General features: G+C 44.3%; 1 protein-coding gene across 1 annotated transcript in view; it reads left to right on the top strand.

The window, feature by feature from the left end:
* Positions 1–13875, top strand: part of SYNPO2L (synaptopodin 2 like) — a 33924-nt gene extending 20049 nt beyond the window's left edge. Inside the window, exon 4 of the mRNA XM_036386219.2 lies at positions 8952–13875. Within this exon, the coding sequence (XP_036242112.1) occupies positions 8952–11287 (2336 nt within the window). The 3' untranslated portion in view covers positions 11288–13875. The remainder of the gene's footprint in view (positions 1–8951) is intronic.
* The last annotated feature ends 4333 nt before the right edge of the window (positions 13876–18208 follow it).

Raw genomic sequence — 18208 nt, 5'->3', positions numbered from 1 at the left:
GGCATCACACTTGTCCAGCATTTCAATGAGGATGTTGTGGGTTGCAGCACTGGAAGTAAAGTTGATAGAGCTCTGTTCTGTTCTACCTTTGCACCTCACTGCAATCCTGCTGCCTCAGAGCCTGACAGAGACACAAATTTAGCTGAACATGTGTTAGCTCAAGGTAAATCTAGCTGCAGATAATATTCTCTGGGAGGGGAAAGATCTTTAACATTTGAAGATGTATGGAGGAAAATTATGTGATCCCTGAAATGAAAAAGTGTATACTCTCATTTGTCCTAGTACTTCTACTGTAGGAAATATCATTTGAAGCACTTTTTTAAAACAATCAGTTACTCAGACATTACTTCTACGTCATTATTGTCAGCACAGGGACTCTGACTCTGGGTCACAGTTCCTCAGACATGATCAGAGGTCATTCATCATCCTGCTGCTTGTGAAGCAGTGTCAGAGTTTGCTTCCAAGCTGACATTTCCATGGTCCTTGCAGAGCCCCAGTTAGTGATTTTTCAGACTGTGTTGTCTCATATGTTAACATAGCCTGGCCTTGCACATGCACTTCTACTCTGACTTAGGATGTGTAAGGCTGATGGGGAACAATGGCATTAAATCAAAATTTTGCCAATAGCTCAGATCACAAAGATGATTAGAGCAATAATCACACTGAAACAGCTATTCATATAACCCTACAGACTGTCTTAATCAAGCTGGTAGTTTTAGATTCCAGGGTTTTGACATATTAGTTGAAAGAATTTGTAATGCAAACAGACAACAGGAATCCTTTCCCCATCCAGTTGTTTCCATCAGTTCTGAAAGTGATATGGGACAAGGTTTCTGACAAGATAGGGACAAGTCTGCTCAGGGACAACACTGAAATGTTTTTGAGACAAAGTGATATTGATGGATGAGGGAGAGGCATAAAAGGGTGAGGCATAAAAGGACTTTGACAAGGAGTGATTAAACAACAGGCATTACTCAAGAGAAGTGAGAGAGAGTTATAGTTAGGAAGGAGAAAACTGTCAACCTGGCCAATACCTGGCTAATTGTTCTTCAGTTTCACTTAAACTCATCATAGGAAGGGACATCAGTTTGCTGGGAAATGTGTAAAGCTTTACTGTCATCAGTATCTACCACTTACATTAACTAAGAATCTCACTCTTTGCAGAAAGAAACAGGAGCAGAAACAGGCAAGTAGATTCCGCATATCTTGATACACTGACTATACTGAAAGGACAAGGCTCAGTCGGCTTCTCTGTAGAGGTCAAATGTAAGGAACCAATGAAACTTGTATCAGAATGGTCCTCAGTCCTTGCCAAGTACCTTGGAATAATGAGAAGAATATGCCCTTCTAGCAGACATAGGCTGTGACTATAAGAAAAAACCAATTATTTGGCTTCAATTAGGTGCATGAAGTGATTTTTTGGTGCATTTTTGCAGAAAACAAAATGAAAAGTAAAATCAACATGGACTAACAAAAAGTAGAAAGAGTCTTTGACCTGCTCAGTAAGGTAAAACTTAATGGCTGAAGGAATAACATGAACACAGTATATACTGGCTTCTATAAGATACTTGATACAGTTCCACATGACTTTTCCAATGAGAGAAATATGGATGAGATAGGAGTACTGTAAGGTGACCACACAATTGGCTAAGAATAGAACAGAAAACATCACTATTAATGGCTCATGATGTCAGATGAGCTAACTGGCTAAGTTGGTAGTAGTGTTTCACTGGCCTTCTGAATCCAACAGGACTACCTCTATATTTTCACCCACAGAGCTTTAAACACTAACGTCAATCAAAGGTCCTCTCCACCTCAATGTTATATGACTGGCAAGGAGACAGATGATAAAAAATCCCAACCCTCTTCTCTTCTGTCAGTGGATCTTATCCTCTGGCTGCACCTAGACGGAACAAGGAGCATGTACTGTGGGGCACACCACAGCCCCCAAACTGCTGTTATTCAGATCTGGAACGTAGCTGAGACACCTTGCAGCTTCTCTCTGGTTTTTCTTCCCAGAGAAACCCAGGTGTGTGGGGGACACAGGGGAGGGAGGGGGGTTACCTGGACTGAGGAGCTCAAAAGTGTTCCCAGGTACACCACTATTGTCTTCCTATCTGTTTTTTTCAGATGCTAATCCCTGCTAGTGAAGCTTTGTAAATGTGGCTTATTTCTCTTGGGTGCTGTACCTAGCAGGCAGTAACAGTAAATAGCAATAATACCATTTTCAATGGGTGTCATGGGGATTCAGTGCAGATTGCTGTGTATTAATTGGCAGATGACATAACACATGGAAGATACACAGTTGTCTCATGAAAGGCTAGAATTTTTAATGTGGCAGGAGCTTGAATAGTTGCAGAAAATGACTAAAATCAACTGTTTAATGAGACTATATGGCAAGTGGATTAATCAAGTCCACATAGTGAGATGGTGAGCATATACTTGTCAGTATTACCGGAGTAGAAGTTGGATAGACTGAAAGACAAAAGACGTGATCAATCAGTGGTATCCTGCTGTCAGACATCAATTTTGTAAGCAGCACACTTAGCAGATCCTGGCATCCTTTTAATTTATGTTTTGTATTTGATATCTCATTCTCTCACGTCTAGTAAATGCAAATCTGTCTGATGTCTGTCTCTCACATTCAAAATGAGAAAGCTTTTTTTTGTGTGTGTGTGTGTGTGCATGTGTGTGTTTTCTTACCAGTTTTTGATGCCAAATTAAGATTGCACTCAGGCTTCTCACTTCCTATGGTGGGGTCTCTCCTCTGCTGAGCCTCCTATTTCCATGTAAACTTGTAGGAGAATTGTATCTTTGTGACTTCAGACTCTTAAAATTAGCAAATGGACTCAAACACTATTAGCATGAAATGGGTACGATCAAAAGACGTGCAGCATTGACTGAATAAACCTTTCAGAGGAAATTGGGCTAAAACTGCAAAAGACAGATTCACTAGTGCACTAAACAGGTACTGTCCTGGCAAAAGAAAATTCTCCTTTGGGAGAGGGCTATGTAGGGAATATCCAGGGCCCAGGTGTGATCTGTCAGCATAGAAAAACTGGCCATGTGTGCTACCTTTTGTGCTTTTGCACTTACTTTTCCATCTAGCTCAGAAAGAAGGGCAAACTGTCACCCAGCTGAGAGATTTTTTTGAATAAGAAAGCTATTCAAGTCTCCAGCAGGATACCATGAGACTAAGATATTGCAGCCATGCACAGTGATGTCTCTACACTCTCTCTGCCTAACAGAGCTCTCGAATAGCAGTATGGCTAAAAATGCTCAAAAATCTACAAAATGAATGAGAATGGTTTTTTTTTCCCTGGGCTGTTAACTTACCTTCAGAAAAGCCTGTTTCTTTCTGTTTTTCCAAAACCAGGATTTTGCTGTGGGGCAGTGTCTCACTGGCACATTTAAAATCACTAGCCATTTAAGAAGAAACACTGGTTTGACAAGTATTTTAACTATTTAACCTCAGATACAAGCTAAAGTGTTGCAGACTTGAGTAGGACTGTAGCATTTGCTGTAGCATCCTAAACTGGAGCTGAAGCCATATCTGTGTTTGATATTATGCACAGATTATGCGATGAAGTGTGCAAATATCCAAGAATGACAACTATTTCCTATCCCAAGTCTTTTAGCTTTACTTTGAGGGAAAAGAATATATACTCCTCTGCTTAAGTGTTTGCAATTTAAATACTGATCAAAGCTTTAAAGGTTGAAACTTTCAACAGGGAAATACTTAGAAGGTCAATATAACCCATCCAAATCTTATTTTGAAAGGACTTCGGGTATGTAAAGTATGAGGTGTCCGTAGCCTCTAATGACTTACTGAGATATTTGCAATATTAGCCATGGAAAAATTACTTTGTCTAACATAAATAGCTGGAAGAACAAAATTCGAGGTGACCCTATATGAAAAAAGCAGCTGACAAGTAGCATTTCATCACAGAGGAACAGGTTCTTTATCTCTAGAAGTAGCAGAATACCTTATTTTCTATAGTAATGGCTTTTCTAGAATTCAGTCTTGGTAATAAAATTTACCGGTTTTTGTTTCCTAGAGAACATGAATAGTATCTGACCTCATGTAAGCCTGCTTGTTCAGTACCTTGCCTGGGCATTAAAATGCTTTCTTTTAATAAGATCTGATCTTGGAAAGATTTGTACTTTTTATACTTCTCTTTACTGTAATTAGGTAACAAAAATAATTTCACTTCAGTGAAACTTAGTTAAGAGGAAAACTTCCATAGACTTTGCTTAATAGAAATTTTTCCTTTTTGTGGATTTTTTACAACAGAATTCAGTGTGTACATGAAAGAAATGCTTTAGAAGTTAACAAAAAGTTTCCTATAGAAATTATTCACCACACCAACAGAATTTATGAGTTTTATAGCCCTTCCTTTTACTCTTTTATCTATTCCATTTGAATGTTCTTACAAGAGACAGAGCTGTATTTTCACTCCAGTGATACGTATCAATATTGAATGGTTTCCCCAAAGACACATATATATACATATATCCCTATATGTGTAAATATTCATCAAAGAAGAGGCTTGAAGAAGAACCACTTTCATGGCTCTTGCACTAAGAGCCTCTGTATAACACATGACAGGTCTCTCTACAGCACTGTTGCCGTGTGGGAGTTGCCTTCTTGGTGTGCAGTGATGGCTGCTGGATTTCCGCACGTATGGTCAGACCTTCATTTTTCCAGTCTAACACTGGAGATTGTCTGCCAAGGCTACAGAATTGCTAAGGCTGGGGCTGCTGGAGGGAGAATCATGGGAGGGTGTCCCTTGGCCATGGCTCTGGGATTGTCTCACAGGACCTTTTGCTGGAGTACAGAAAGGAGTGGTAAGACAGGACCTAGACAAAGTGTGAAGCGATGCTGAGCAGGCCACAACTGCAGAGATCTGCAGACTTCCCAGCACCATCTATTCCCTTCCTTCCCATCCACCACAGTCCTTACTATCAGCATCTCATCTTTCAACACCTCGCAGTCTCCTGTGCTGGAGCTCTGAATGGTGCTGCCAAAACACCACTACCTGGTTTCCAAACACTCTGTCACCCTCCCTGGGCACAACCATGCTTTCAGTGTAGGTAAGAGCCTCTGCTGTTTTAATTCAGCTAAACAGCTTCACTGCAGGCATCCAGAATCCTAACGCTCCCCTGTTAAATGTTCCTCAGTTGTGTATGCAACAGAAATCTGAACCGTGGACTGGTTCTCCTCAGACATGGAAGAAAATTGATATACACAGGAAAGCCCCTGCTCTCTCTTTTCTTCCTCTTTACCTGGGGCTGAGTGCTCTCTGAGAGTTTCAGGCAAGGAAAGTTATTTCTCTCCTGTGCAGGTTTCTTCTGCCTCTCCATATTGGACATGCACACAGTGTTAGTTTTATCTCTCTGAAGGGCTCTTTGGCACAGGAATGCTGGACATTGAGGCATTGGTAACACTAACTTGAAGCCTGCACCTTTCTAACCTGAAGCTTACACCATAGAAGCTGTGATAATATAGAGTATATTTTCTTATCTTAAAATAAAAAATAGGAGTTTCTCCTTACAGGGAGTTCAGGGAGGAGGAAAGAATAAGTTCAAGTGCCAGGTGACAATGTCCATCACACTGCTCAGTGATGAAGCTATGAAGACAAAAATAGACAAAGTGACCTCATGGCTTTCAGCAGCAAAGCCTACGAGACAAAAGAGAGGCTTTAAAAGGCCTGTGGACTGATAGCAAAGAGCTTGGACATCTCAGAGTTTTGGTTCTGCTCCAGAAGAGCTTTGCTTTGCTCGTCTCATTGCCTCTCTTTCTGTTTATGGAGAGTTGTGAATTAAACGGGCTTTGTGACATGCCCAGCTCTCCAGGTCTGGACTCTACTTTCTCAAGCTTGGATCAGCCTTATGCAGGTACAAATGTCTTCTTTCTTTTCTTTTCTTTTCTTTTCTTTTCTTTTCTTTTCTTTTCTTTTCTTTTCTTTTCTTTTCTTTTCTTTTCTTTTCTTTTCTTTTCTTTTCTTTTCTTTTCTTTTCTTTTCTTTTCTTTTCTTTTCTTTTCTTTTCTTTTCTTTTCTCTTCTTTTCTCTCTTCTCTTCTCTTCTCTTCTCTTCTCTTCTCTTCTCTTCTCTTCTCTTCTCTTCTCTTCTCTTCTCTTCTCTTCTCTTCTCTTCTCTTCTCGTCCTTCTTTCCTTTCCTCTACTTTTTTTAGTCTACTCTCCTTACCCCATTCTTTTGCCTATTCTGATTTCATTCTTGCTCTCTACCTTCTACAAGTCATCTTAGGAATATTTCTCTTCCTGTTTTTTCTTAAACAGTTGTGGAAGATTGTAGCTTGAATAGCATGACCATTTTTCTTTTTGGGGGACTGGTATAATTAGTTGTGTGCTTTAGCCTTTGATGAGGAGAAAGGTAGGAAGAAGAAAAGAGGGAGGTGAGAAGCAGGTCCCAGAGGGCCCTATTTGCCAGCTCCTTCAGAGCACAGGACAGTTTAGAGCAACTTTCTAGGGAAGTTGTACATGAATCCTAATGCTGAGCTAGGACTACAGGCTGGTGGAGTTAAAGACCATCTTCTGTTACATTTTCTCTGACAGTGCTTGTTAGCCCAGAGTTTAGAGTTGGCACTTCCATGGTAGTCTCCTGTCAGAAAGGGCTGTGCAGACATCACTTTGAATGGTGTTGCTCCCTATCTGGTAGCTCCTGATGCTAGAAATCCTCCTGTGAGTCACTCAAGCCAGAGTTTACATATTCTGCACTGGACTAAGATTCTGTGGTACTGCTCTTTCTCCTTGTAAATTTAGAAGCAAAATACCACCAGGTGAGGTAGAGCTTTTAGTAAGGTTGTTTGTAGCAACTTCCCTTATTTTCGCCATTGTCAACAATCCCTGGAGACACAGGCATGCAGATTTGTAAATGAAGTGGGCAGAACTTCAGGGAGTGTAGCTTGTTTCTACCATGGAGAGCAGGTCTTTGAGGGCAAGTCTGTGACTGCCCTGAAGAACACTAAATCTACACAAAACCCTCGACACTACTTCAGTCTTGATTCAGCAAGGTGGAGTTATTCTGTAAGGAAAGTTTTGCAAAGAGCCTTCACTTTGCAAATGCGAGTACAAATAATGAGCCATGTCAGCATTGCTTTTCCTGTTTCTAGTTCTGGGTGTAAAGGAGAGGAATGGACTGTGCATCCACATGAAGTGATCTCAAACCACAGAATTCCCCTTGCTGAAATCTCAAAGCAGCAGCATGTGCTATGGAATGGCTGCAGACTTTGAGAGCTTCCTGGAAGGATAACTGCTTTGCAAATCAACACTTTATATTCAGCATGGGGTGGGAAAGGGAAGCTCTTTCTTCTGTGGTTACACTGATGCAGTATGGAATGATGACACCACAATTGTGCAGACTAGAAAGGTTTTGGGAGACTGCAGCCCTCAGGAAAACTAGTAAACTTCTAAACTAAGTTCCCTGTCCCTCACTGCAGGTGACTCTGACATTAACAGGTTCACATTGAATGAATGTTTTGTGGTAAATTGATCAGAAGTGAGATCCTGAGAGGACTGAGAAGCTTCCATCATCTCTTAAGCTAACACCATCCCTCAGTACTGCCTTGCAGCTCTCCTCTCCTCTCCTCTCCTCTCCTCTCCTCTCCTCTCCTCTCCTCTCCTCTCCTCTCCTCTCCTCTCCTCTCCTCTCCTCTCCTCTCCTCTCCTCTCCTCTCCTCTCCTCTCCTCTCCTCTCCTCTCCTCTCCTCTCCTCTCCTCTCCTCTCCTCTCCTCTCCTCTCCTCTCCTCTCCTCTCCCTTCAGCACAGCAGAATTTATTACATCTCTCTTGGGAATGTCAGGGCTGGACAAGGTGTTTTTTTGACAAATTATTAGATATGTACAGTGGATGGTTGTTTCATCTGTACTATCATGCTGGGAAAAAGGCAATGGAAAAGGGTGAAAAGAAAGACATCACAAATTAGTCTGTGGTTTAGGTATGTGGGGCTTTTTTTCTGTGCAAGGCTAATGCTGACTTCTGTCACTTCAGCAGTGATTCGAGGCATGTCCATTCTTTCATTAGGGCAGACAAGTCTGGTTTTACTATTGAATCCTGTTCACCACCTGCTTTCCCTGCACACAAAGACAGAGGATACAATGTTCCTCCCTGGGGCTTTACTGACCACAGAGCAGGTGGAAAATGATTATCCCACACTTTTATGCCAGTGTCCCAACAGGTGGTGTCTTTTCCAAGCAAACCTATCTAAGTAGATTTCCTTCTGGTCTGGCTGATCAGTTGTGGGGATCTGGGATTCTTGCTCAGGAGCAAATACTCTTCTTCCTTGCCAGGCATGGGGCACAGGGAAGAGACTGCAGCAAGGATGAAATCATTCTTCCTTTGCCTCCTGCAGTGGCAGGGCTGCTGCAGAGCAGCAAACAGCCCTACACACAATGCTGCTGCACCACACTGACTGTACCTGACATTGCAGGGCTTAGATCAGGAGCAGCCCGGCTGAGCCTGCAGAGCACCCCTTCTTTTGCACACGTGCAATCCTCTAAATGGTAGAAGGAACATCTACAGAAAGCAGGGCTCCACCTTCAGGATGAAAAATAAATGGTAAAATTTCCTCAAGCAAGGGAAGCACTGTAAAAACGTCTTGTTCACATGCTTTAGAAATAGGAAATCCCAGGTCTGATGAGGAAACTTAAGACTGGCCATCGGAGTGGGAGGAGTTAGCTCCCCACACCTGCATTGACTTCTACTGTGTTTGCAGGGAAAGAGAAAACTGCTCCTGTTTTTCTACCAACAGTTTATAAAGACACAGTTTATAAAGACAGTTTATATAACCAGCAAAAGTGGAATGAAAAAAAAGGGCAAGGGCTGTGTTTCCTCTTATGTTCACTAGAGCACCTATAGCCATTTCACTGTCCACCTTTGCCCACCCAACCTTTTCTGACCTCTCAGAGTGCCTCTTTCTATCTCTTTCAGAGCTCCACCGCCACGAAAGCATCCAGGAGAAGAATGTGAAAGAAGCCAAAACCAAGTGCAGAACCATTGCATCCCTGCTGACAGATGCACCCAACCCCCACTCCAAGGGGGTGCTGATGTTTAAGAAACGCAGGCAGAGGGCTAAGAAGTATACATTGGTGAGCTTTGGCAGTGTGGATGAAGACCGCTCCTACGAGGAGGAAGATGGAGTTTTTCCAACCAGTGAATCTGAATTTGATGAGGAAGGTTTCTCTGATGCCCGAAGCCTAACTAATCACTCAGACTGGGACAACACTTACCTAGACATTGAAAAGTCCAAATCTGACTCTGAACAGAAGGAAGAGAAGCAAAAAGGTTTGAGTGAAGCCTCAGGTAAAGGAGCACGATTATTTGAGCAGCAGAGGGAACGGGCTGGGAAGTACACAGTTGAGAAAACTCCAGTGCAGAAGAGCCCAGAGCTTGCCCCAGCTGCCCAGCCAAAGCAGGGCACAGTGAATGGAGATATGCCTGTGCCAGAGAAGGCAGACAACGTGTCCCTCAGCATCCACCTGGAAGCTGTGCAAGTACCCAGCAAGCAGCCAGCCACTGTCCCCACTCAGCTCCTAACTGCCCCCAGCCCCACTTTCTTCCCTCCTCCCCCAAGCACCCCCGACCCCTTCTCTGCAAGTTCAACAAGCATGTTCAACAGGTCTGCACGGCCCTTTACTCCTGGCTTTTCTGGCCAGCGTCCAGCAACATCCTCTGTCATCTTTAGGCCACCTGCACCCAAAAAACCCACTGAAAGTCTGGGTGGGCAAAGCACAGTGGTTCCCCCTTTCTCACCTCTGGTTCCAGGAACACCTGCCAATGCCCCAATGCCAACACAGCGTGGTCCAGTCAGTTCCTCCACATCTCTGTATATTCCTGCACCAGGAAGACCAACATCACCACTGGAATCACAGCCAAAAGGGGGAGGAAGTGCTTCAGAAGTCAAGCCTTCTGCTAACACTGCCCGGACATCCACCACTTCTATCTTTCTGTCAACTCCCTCAAAGCCAGGAGGGGATGCGGCGTCCACAGCATCCCAGCCACGAGTCCCTGGAACAGCCTCTTCTTCATTGTATATTAGTCCAGCACCATCACAGCACATGAGAAGCAGCTCTCCTGTGCCAAAACAGCCTTCTCCTGCCATAACTCCAGCAACGCCACGACCTCCTTCAGAGCCCTTAACCTCCAGGGAGCAGAGGATAGCTGTGCCAGCTCCCCGCACAGGCATCCTGCAGGAGGCTCGCCGACGGGGCAACAAGAAACCCATGTTCAGTAAGATTGAGGAGAAGAAGAAGAATTCACCCAATCCTGAGCTCCTGTCTCTAGTGCAGAACCTGGATGAGAAGCCAAAGGGTGACCACCCTGCGGCAGGCTTTGAGTCTGGGCCTGAGGAGGACTTCCTCAGCCTGGGTGCTGAGGCCTGCAACTTCATGCAGTCCTCAGGCCGCAAATTCAAGACCCCACCTCCGGTGGCCCCCAAGCCTCAGCAAGATGCTGGATTGGTAAATGGGGCCCAGGACATGCCTCAGCTTAAAGGCAAGGGGGCACAGCTCTTTGCCAAACGCCAGAGCCGCATGGACAAATATGTGGTGGAAACAACACCGAAGCCAGAGTACAAGCCCAGGACCCCTTCTCCATCCCCTTCTCTACCCTCATGCTGGAAATATTCACCCAACATCCGGGCTCCCCCTCCAATAGCTTACAACCCAATGCATTCCCCTTTCTATCCTCTGGCAGCCAGCAAATCTCAGGCTAGCAAAGCAGAGAGCAAAGTGAAAAAGGCACCTGGCCAGAAATCAGGGATCAAGGTCATTGATTTAATGCGCCACCAGCCCTATCAATTGAAGTCAGCCATGTTCTGTTTTGGGGATCCCCCAAGCCCCAGCACTCTGACTACTCCTGGTCAGCCAACCCCACAGGCTAGCTCATCCTTCGTGGCAGCCAAGCAGGTCCCTGTGAAAATAGCCAAGACCCAGGAGATTCGTCGCTTCTCCACTCCGGCTCCCATGCCAACCTCCAGCAGCCTGGCACCCACTGTGCTTATGCCCCGCTCAGCCACCACGCTGGATGAGCCATTGTGGAGAACAGAAATGGCCTCTTCTGCCCCTGCTACACCAGCACCCTTCCAGGTGGAGCTCAGCCCCTCCCCTAAGCCATATCAGAGCTCCCCAGAGCCTGGACAGGTGGGACAGGGACCTCCTCCAAACTCAGCCTCTGCCTCTCGGTTTCAGGTGGCCAGGCCCAAATTCTCTGCAGCAAGAACAGGCATGCAGGCCAATGTGTGGAGGCCAAGTTTTGGCCATCACTGAGGCAGGCACCCCTCCCATCCTGTCTGTGGCCCCACAGAGATAGCGCTTGTTTTGTCTTTCATGTCAGCTCAGTACATTGGGATGAGTGACACAAAATGAAGAAAAAAACTCAAAAAATTACTGCCCTTCTGCACCACCCCCTTCCCCAGCCTCCCCTTGGTCTTAGATGAAATGCTTCATGGAAAGGCTTACTGGCTGTGGCTACAGTAGGAGGAAGAACGTGGAGAGAAGGCAAGTGTGTGGTACACAAAGACTGGGAACTTGTACACAGCAGCAAAACCCACCTCCAGAGGGAGTGAATGGCAGAGATTATCTCACATGGAGACACACATGAAGCAGTAGTTTTCCGTCCCCAAGGGCTTTGAAGTCACCCCTGCATGGAAGGAAAGTAGGAGGCAAGAGCTTTCCAGGAAGAAAGGGTGAGAGGTGGGATTACAGAGCAGAAGCCGCAGCTTTCCCATGAGACTGTTCTTCTCTGATCCTCCCAGTCTGTCATGTTCACTTGTGTGTGCACACACACATGCACACAGCAACACTCAGCAGGGAGTGAAAGGACAAGTGGGGCCTCACCTGGGACATTTCTCCCAGAATTCCCTTGGTGGGGACATGGGAAAGAAGGCAAGAGAGCAGAGTGAGCAGTGGTGTTTGCCCATGCACATGTGGGCAGTGTGGCTGAGCCCAAGAGTGCCCATGTGTGCCTGTTCCTCCAGCCACCAGGGCTGGGTCTAAAAAGGAGAGTCATCCTAGCTGGTACTAATTACCACTATCAGGTCTGGAAAGAGTTTGTCAAAGAGGGGCTTTGAGGGGGCTTGATGGGGCTATCACCACCTGTGGGAACTGTAGGAGGAAGTATCCATTTTTAAGGATACACAAAATCAAAGCTAAGCTCAGGCAGTGTCTGGTTGGCACAAAGAAAGGCCCTGCAGCATCAGTCCCACTGAACAGGATATGGATGCTGTAAGTAGAAAGGTGGATTGCATGGGAGGAAGTACAGTTGGCTTTAAAATGAGACAGGACTGAATATGCATTTGTTCATGATCTTTTGGTTTAGTTCAGGACAGAAGTGGGACAAAATTAGAAATGGGTCATGACATAAAACTTGCTGAAAGCTTTGTGATGAGGGGAAAACAGAGGGCCTTTACAGACATTCTCAGCATGGAAGTGGAGGTCAAGGAAACAGAAAGTCACAAGTAAAACTTCATACGAAACAACTTAGGTATTATTGTGGGGCCTATTTGGTAAAAACAGAAGTGCTCTGAGAATCCCAGAGGATCTGCACTCATACACACACACAGAGCTCAGTTTGCTGGTGGTGCTGGGGAAACAGTACTGGTTACTCCTTGAATGTCCCAGGCTAGCCTCCAACTTCATCTCCACACTACAGGCATCCAGGAAGGAAGCACTGCCTTCCCAAGGAAGAATTCAGCATTTTAGTAGGGACTGTGCATGTGTGTGTGCATGTCATCTATACACTGGTTTACACACCTCCTGGCCATTTACTTTCTGCTTGTGATCCTCCTTTGCCAGCAGCCACTTTTCCAGTGCGATCCCACAAGTACACCAAGAAAGCATTGCTCCTGGAAATCTGGCTCCAAACACAGCAGATGCCCCAGCTGCAGGGAAGGGGTTTGCCACCTCTTTCTGGGTCAGGGTTGCCCAGCCTTTTGCAAAACCCAGAGGAATGTGTACAGGAGGCAGAATGAGGGTCTCAAAGCCCTCTCTCCTTGAGACAAGTCTCCCTCTCATTAGACTTGCTCCTCTGCTTCAAGCAGTAGCCATTCCCTGACTGGACTGAGCACAAACTTTGGATATACAAAAGTGTAGGTTCTGGGGAAAAAAAAGGAATGCTAATGAGTCTGAAGCAGTCTGTATGCAGTGCAGCTAGTGTTGTTTCATACTAAATCTAAGCCAACCTTCCTCTGCAGAGCAAGAGTTTATGATGTGTAGCATTTTCATGACAGCCGGGGCTCCACTTTTTCTTGGAGGCTTGAAAGTCTTTCTCTGTGGGGACCTGGAGATTTTTCATGTGTGCTCTCCTGTGAAGAAAAAGAAGGCTGGAAAACCTAGCCAGCACCTCTGACCCTGGACCTCTTCAGAGGGAGAGAATGAGAGAAAAGGAGAAGTAATTCACAATTCTGCCTTTGAATCCTTCCCACTCTGGCTGGACTTTTTTTGCACACCTGTGTTTGCACTGCACATTCCTGGTGGCCCTGAAACATATCATGAGCATGCTGGGAAGAGAGGAGGACAGAACTTACACCTTACTTGGCACACTATCAACCGTGGGAGAGGATTGTAAGAAAAGCCATGTGAATACCTTGAGTTAATGGCCAAAGGTGAGGCTGAGTCAGAAGAGATGTTGCATCTGGTTGTATGACATAGGAGCAGCCAACCTGAATTGATGAGGAGACTGTGTCCCTGAAAAGCCCCAGAGAGGATGTCTTAGGAGAAATCATCACCCCAGAGTTAATTCAGATCACCAGAATCCATTTAGCTCCAGTGAAAGGGGGCAGCCATGCTATAAAACCTATCTCAGATGATTGCTTTCTCACTCATCCTGTACTGCTTTTCATTGCCAGCATTTCTGGGAAAAAAAAAAAAAAGATAAAAAAAGTAAACAAAAAAAGAAGAAAAAAAAAAAGAAAGAAAAAAAAATACCTGTGTGAAAACTGAACCTCTGTGACTCTTCCCAAACATGGAGGGAGGAATCTTCTATTTTATGTAGGAAAGCTCTATGAAGGAAGTCAAGAAGTAGCAGTGCTCCAAAAGCTTTGTCTCTCATCTTGTGGAGTGTTGTCTGTCCCTGGCCAGTGATTTAAGCCATTAGCCTTAGACAGACAAGCTAGCCCAGGCTGAAAGCATTACCAAACTCAGGTGTAGAGAGGGGTTGTGTGGACCAGAGGAAGGGTGCTCAACATAATTCTGCAGTCAAGAAATAACCTCAGAAAGTTTGTGCTCTCAGGGCCTGAAAGTCTCAGGAAATTCATTTTGCCACTGGAAAAATAGAGAAGTCTGGCCTCAGTATGTAAGGGAGATTGCATGGGTTTAGTATTTTAGTGATCCCACTCCAGATTTCTGGGAGACAATGATTTCTGCTGAGGAGTGATTGCCAAACACCATTCAATGTTAGATATCATGATCCAAGTGAGTAGAATAAATGCATTTGCCCCATCATTTCCGATAATGTAATGGGCAGGAAATGAAAAATTTACATTTGACTGGAGAACAAATATAAAATATAAGAGCAAGGAAAAGAACAGGAGGCTGGGAATCCTGAATTTTACTTACATCCTTGCTTCAAAGCTATGTTTAGAAGCAAAACTGAAGTAGTTTAATAGATTTCAGCCCCTCACAAACTTTTCTGGATCCTATGCCGACACAGGACTGATCTGCAGAAGCAGAGGCTGTTGCAGATGAGGCCTATGGTGCTTGTGGTGTATCCCAAATAAGGCCTGTAGCTGCAAGTAGCATGACATGAGAAATAATACTGAAATGCATCTGTTAAGTTTTAAAGAAGAAACCTGAACTACTGCTGGCTTTAAGCAGCTCTGCTAATGTCTGCTCATGAAAATACTGTGGCTGGCCTGTTAAAAAGGTCACAGGTGAGGTTACAAGGAATACTTTAGAAACATGTAAGCTTGTCTTGAGCCTCTCCAAATGTCTAATTCCTCAGCTGTTGAACAAGCACAGACATAAACAGTTGTTTGACAAGTTTTAGCTCCCACCTGCTAAGTTATAAGCTGCAGTGGTAGGCCAAACCCCAGTGTTCCCTTGTTAAGTATTTGAAGATGTCTTCATGGGCTCTGATTTAAAACTGCCTATCATCCCTCCTCTCTAGCATGCTGCAGGCTACACATTGCAGCTCTGGCAATTCAGGGGTTTTATCTTTGCTTCAGAAGTAACAGTCCCTTCCCTCTCAATACATGGGAACACTTACCAGAGACAACCTCAAGATCCTGCAGCACCTGGGAGGAAGAATCTCAGAAGAAACTGGTGTGATGAGGAGTCACTGATGCCAGACATGAGCACAGTGTGAGGCAAGATTGTTCCTCATAAAGAATATGCTCCCTTTCTGCTATAATATCCAGCACCCTTACTAAACCCTTTTCCTAGAAGAGACCCATCAGTGCTCTGAGAATGGGAGCCCAGCAGCAGTGCTCTGTCTGGTGAAAGATGTGACTCCAGATGAACAGAGTTGGCATCTTTGTTTATGGAAATACCTTTTTTCCTTTTCTGTTTTGTCTTTTTTTTTTTCCAAATTACAATCACTTTCTATTTGTTTGTGCAGAGAAATAAACTTGTGATATGCACTTTACATGTGGCATTTTGTAGTTTTCTTTGCTTGGCACCCAGGAGGAATTGCTATGTGTACAGCACATGCATTTAGCACTACCTACTACAAACTGCTAAGGACAAGAGAATACAAGGAGTGCAAAAAAGGATGGGATCCCTCAGCAATAAAAACACCTATGTTGGACTTAAAGCCCCTATACATTAAAAAAGCCCCATGGAAGCAAAAACTTAAGTGAGATCCAAAACTTTGATACTACAGACTATAAAATACTCACTCACTGACAGGTTGAAGACATTTGTGGGCCAGCCTGAGCTGGCCTGTCCCATGACTGCCCCTCAGCCTGTTCCAATATAAACCCTACCCTCTGCTTGTAAATCCAGTATCAGTGTAAGATGGTCAGCTCTGATAAATCCAAATAGAAACTTGCACTGAACAATTCAACTTAATATTAGCCAAGATATCAGAAAAACAAGTCAGTCAGAAAATCAAATATATCCCATTGTTTTCCCAGGCTCCAAATATAATTCTCACTCTAAACTTAACCCAATTCATGCTAAAATCTACTCAGTTTCTGGGTCCTGAGAGGTTCATTGTGTTCAGTTTAGGACAAGTGTTAGCAGGTTGCCTTTCCCAGACATACCTCGCTCACAGATAGAACATCCTAAGCACTGCAAAAGACTCTGGGATCAGCTGTAGGATTAGACTGTGGGCTCTGGACATTTGTCCAAGTATAATTTTGTGGATGTTTGTCAGATTAATTGCAAGGAGGGCTTCCTTTTGCAGTGGTCTGCAGGTAGGTTGTAGGACTATCCAGCATATTTCTGATTGACTTGCCATGAGAAAATGCAGAAAGGCTCAGCAATGTTTGCTGATGCCAAACCTAAGTTTCTGTCCAACCAGAAGCACAGCTCCCAGAAAAGTGAGTATACAGATGCAAGGCTGCAGATTAGGACTGTATCTTGTTTTGCTTAATAAATCTGACATAGTAGGATTATGAGCTACTCCAGATGGTTTGACACATTGCAGGACAGTTGCTGTATCTAGGGCTCTTAATTAAATTCCCTGTTAACCTCTACAACCTTCTCAAGTGAGAGTCATTTCCTCTCAGAGCAGATCATGTCAGAAGGAGCCAGACAAACAGACTTTGAAAGGTGGAACAGGAGCCTGCCAAGCCAAAGGATTACTAAACAGCTATGTAGCAGCCTAGGGATTAACCTGGCCGTCAGTACCCATCTTAGAGAGAAGTTTAAAACCAAAAAATAGTAAGGTGCCTAGTGGAGATATCTACCCCCAAACAATCCTACCCGATGGAAGGAGGATGTGCAGCGAAGAGCACAGCGGGAAGTGCGCGGCACACAGGGAAGACAAGGCTGTTCCCCGACAGCTCAGACCTAGAGCTTCCACTGCCACTAGATGTAGCCACTGCTCTGCTCTGAGTTACCTGCGGGTTTGGCATTCGCCTGATGTCGTGTTAAGTCTAGAGGGTTTAAAATCTTAGGAAGTCCTTTCTTCCTAATCTATCCTCTTTTGACGTTCACATATGGTGTTGCTCAGTCCCACATACCAGAGGAGAAGGTCAGGCTCATACCAGAGAGTTTTGGCAGCCAGGGGCTTGCTGCAGCTCGGAGGGGATTCCTGGGTCACACAGACAAACAGGCTGCCCAGCAAGTAACACACCACGGGAACGGCAGCTATTTCCACACACACTCCAGCTCTGTACTCAAATCCCACATATTTCTGTCCCAGTCCTATGTCTTATTGTGCACTAAGCCCACTTAGTGGCACAAAAGAGCCTGGAATTTATTATTTCTCTTATTTTGGTGCTACAAGTCTCCCTGATGTCTGTGTAAACCAGAACAGGTTAAGAACACATGAAATATTTTACAATAACAAAAATTATATTTATTTCATCATCATCACCATAACAATAACCAGGAAAAAAGCGCCAAATCAAGAGTCTTGCAACTTTTTTTCAGAACAGATTGAGTCATGTTGGAATCTGCTGTTTATGAATACTTTCAACAAAGATCAGTCCTGGGCATCAGGGAAAAAGAAGAGCAAGGGCAAGGTTTAATTCTCCATCTTGGAAAAATTAAAGTGGTGAATACTGATGCTGTTTTCCTGACTTCTACATGATCAAAATGTGCTCTGGACATAGCTCTGCTGCTGATGTTTCACTGAAGTACTGCTTGTGTCCATCTAGCAGCGTAATAAGGCAGATTTCATATGCTACTCTCTAAATAAGTTTGTAGGCATTGACAACTTGAAGTTAGATCATTCGAAATTAGGTGTACAAGAATGCAGAGCAAAAATAAATTAATTTTGAAGATACATGCTTGGTTTAGGCTGTTCCTCAGGTCACTTAAACAAAAGGTATATTTGGAAAGAGGGAGGTGCTCACAGTGAAATAAAGACATTTTCCTGTATGATTATAAACTCTCTGAAGGGGTGAAAAGTCCTACAGGCAGCACATATACTACCCCACTGGCATTAATGGAAATTCCATGTACTTATGCAAGGATTGAATTTAGCCACCAAACCACCTCATGGTCCAGGTAAATCCTTCCTTCCTAAAGAAAACTGAACCACCTCAAGTACAGCTTGTAGTGATTAAAATCTCTTAGCAT

Source organism: Molothrus ater, chromosome 8 (genome assembly GCF_012460135.2).
Source record: "Molothrus ater isolate BHLD 08-10-18 breed brown headed cowbird chromosome 8, BPBGC_Mater_1.1, whole genome shotgun sequence".
Lineage (NCBI taxonomy): Eukaryota > Metazoa > Chordata > Aves > Passeriformes > Icteridae > Molothrus > Molothrus ater.
Note: the sequence above shows the minus strand (reverse complement) of the source record. Positions and strands in the feature narration are given on the sequence as shown.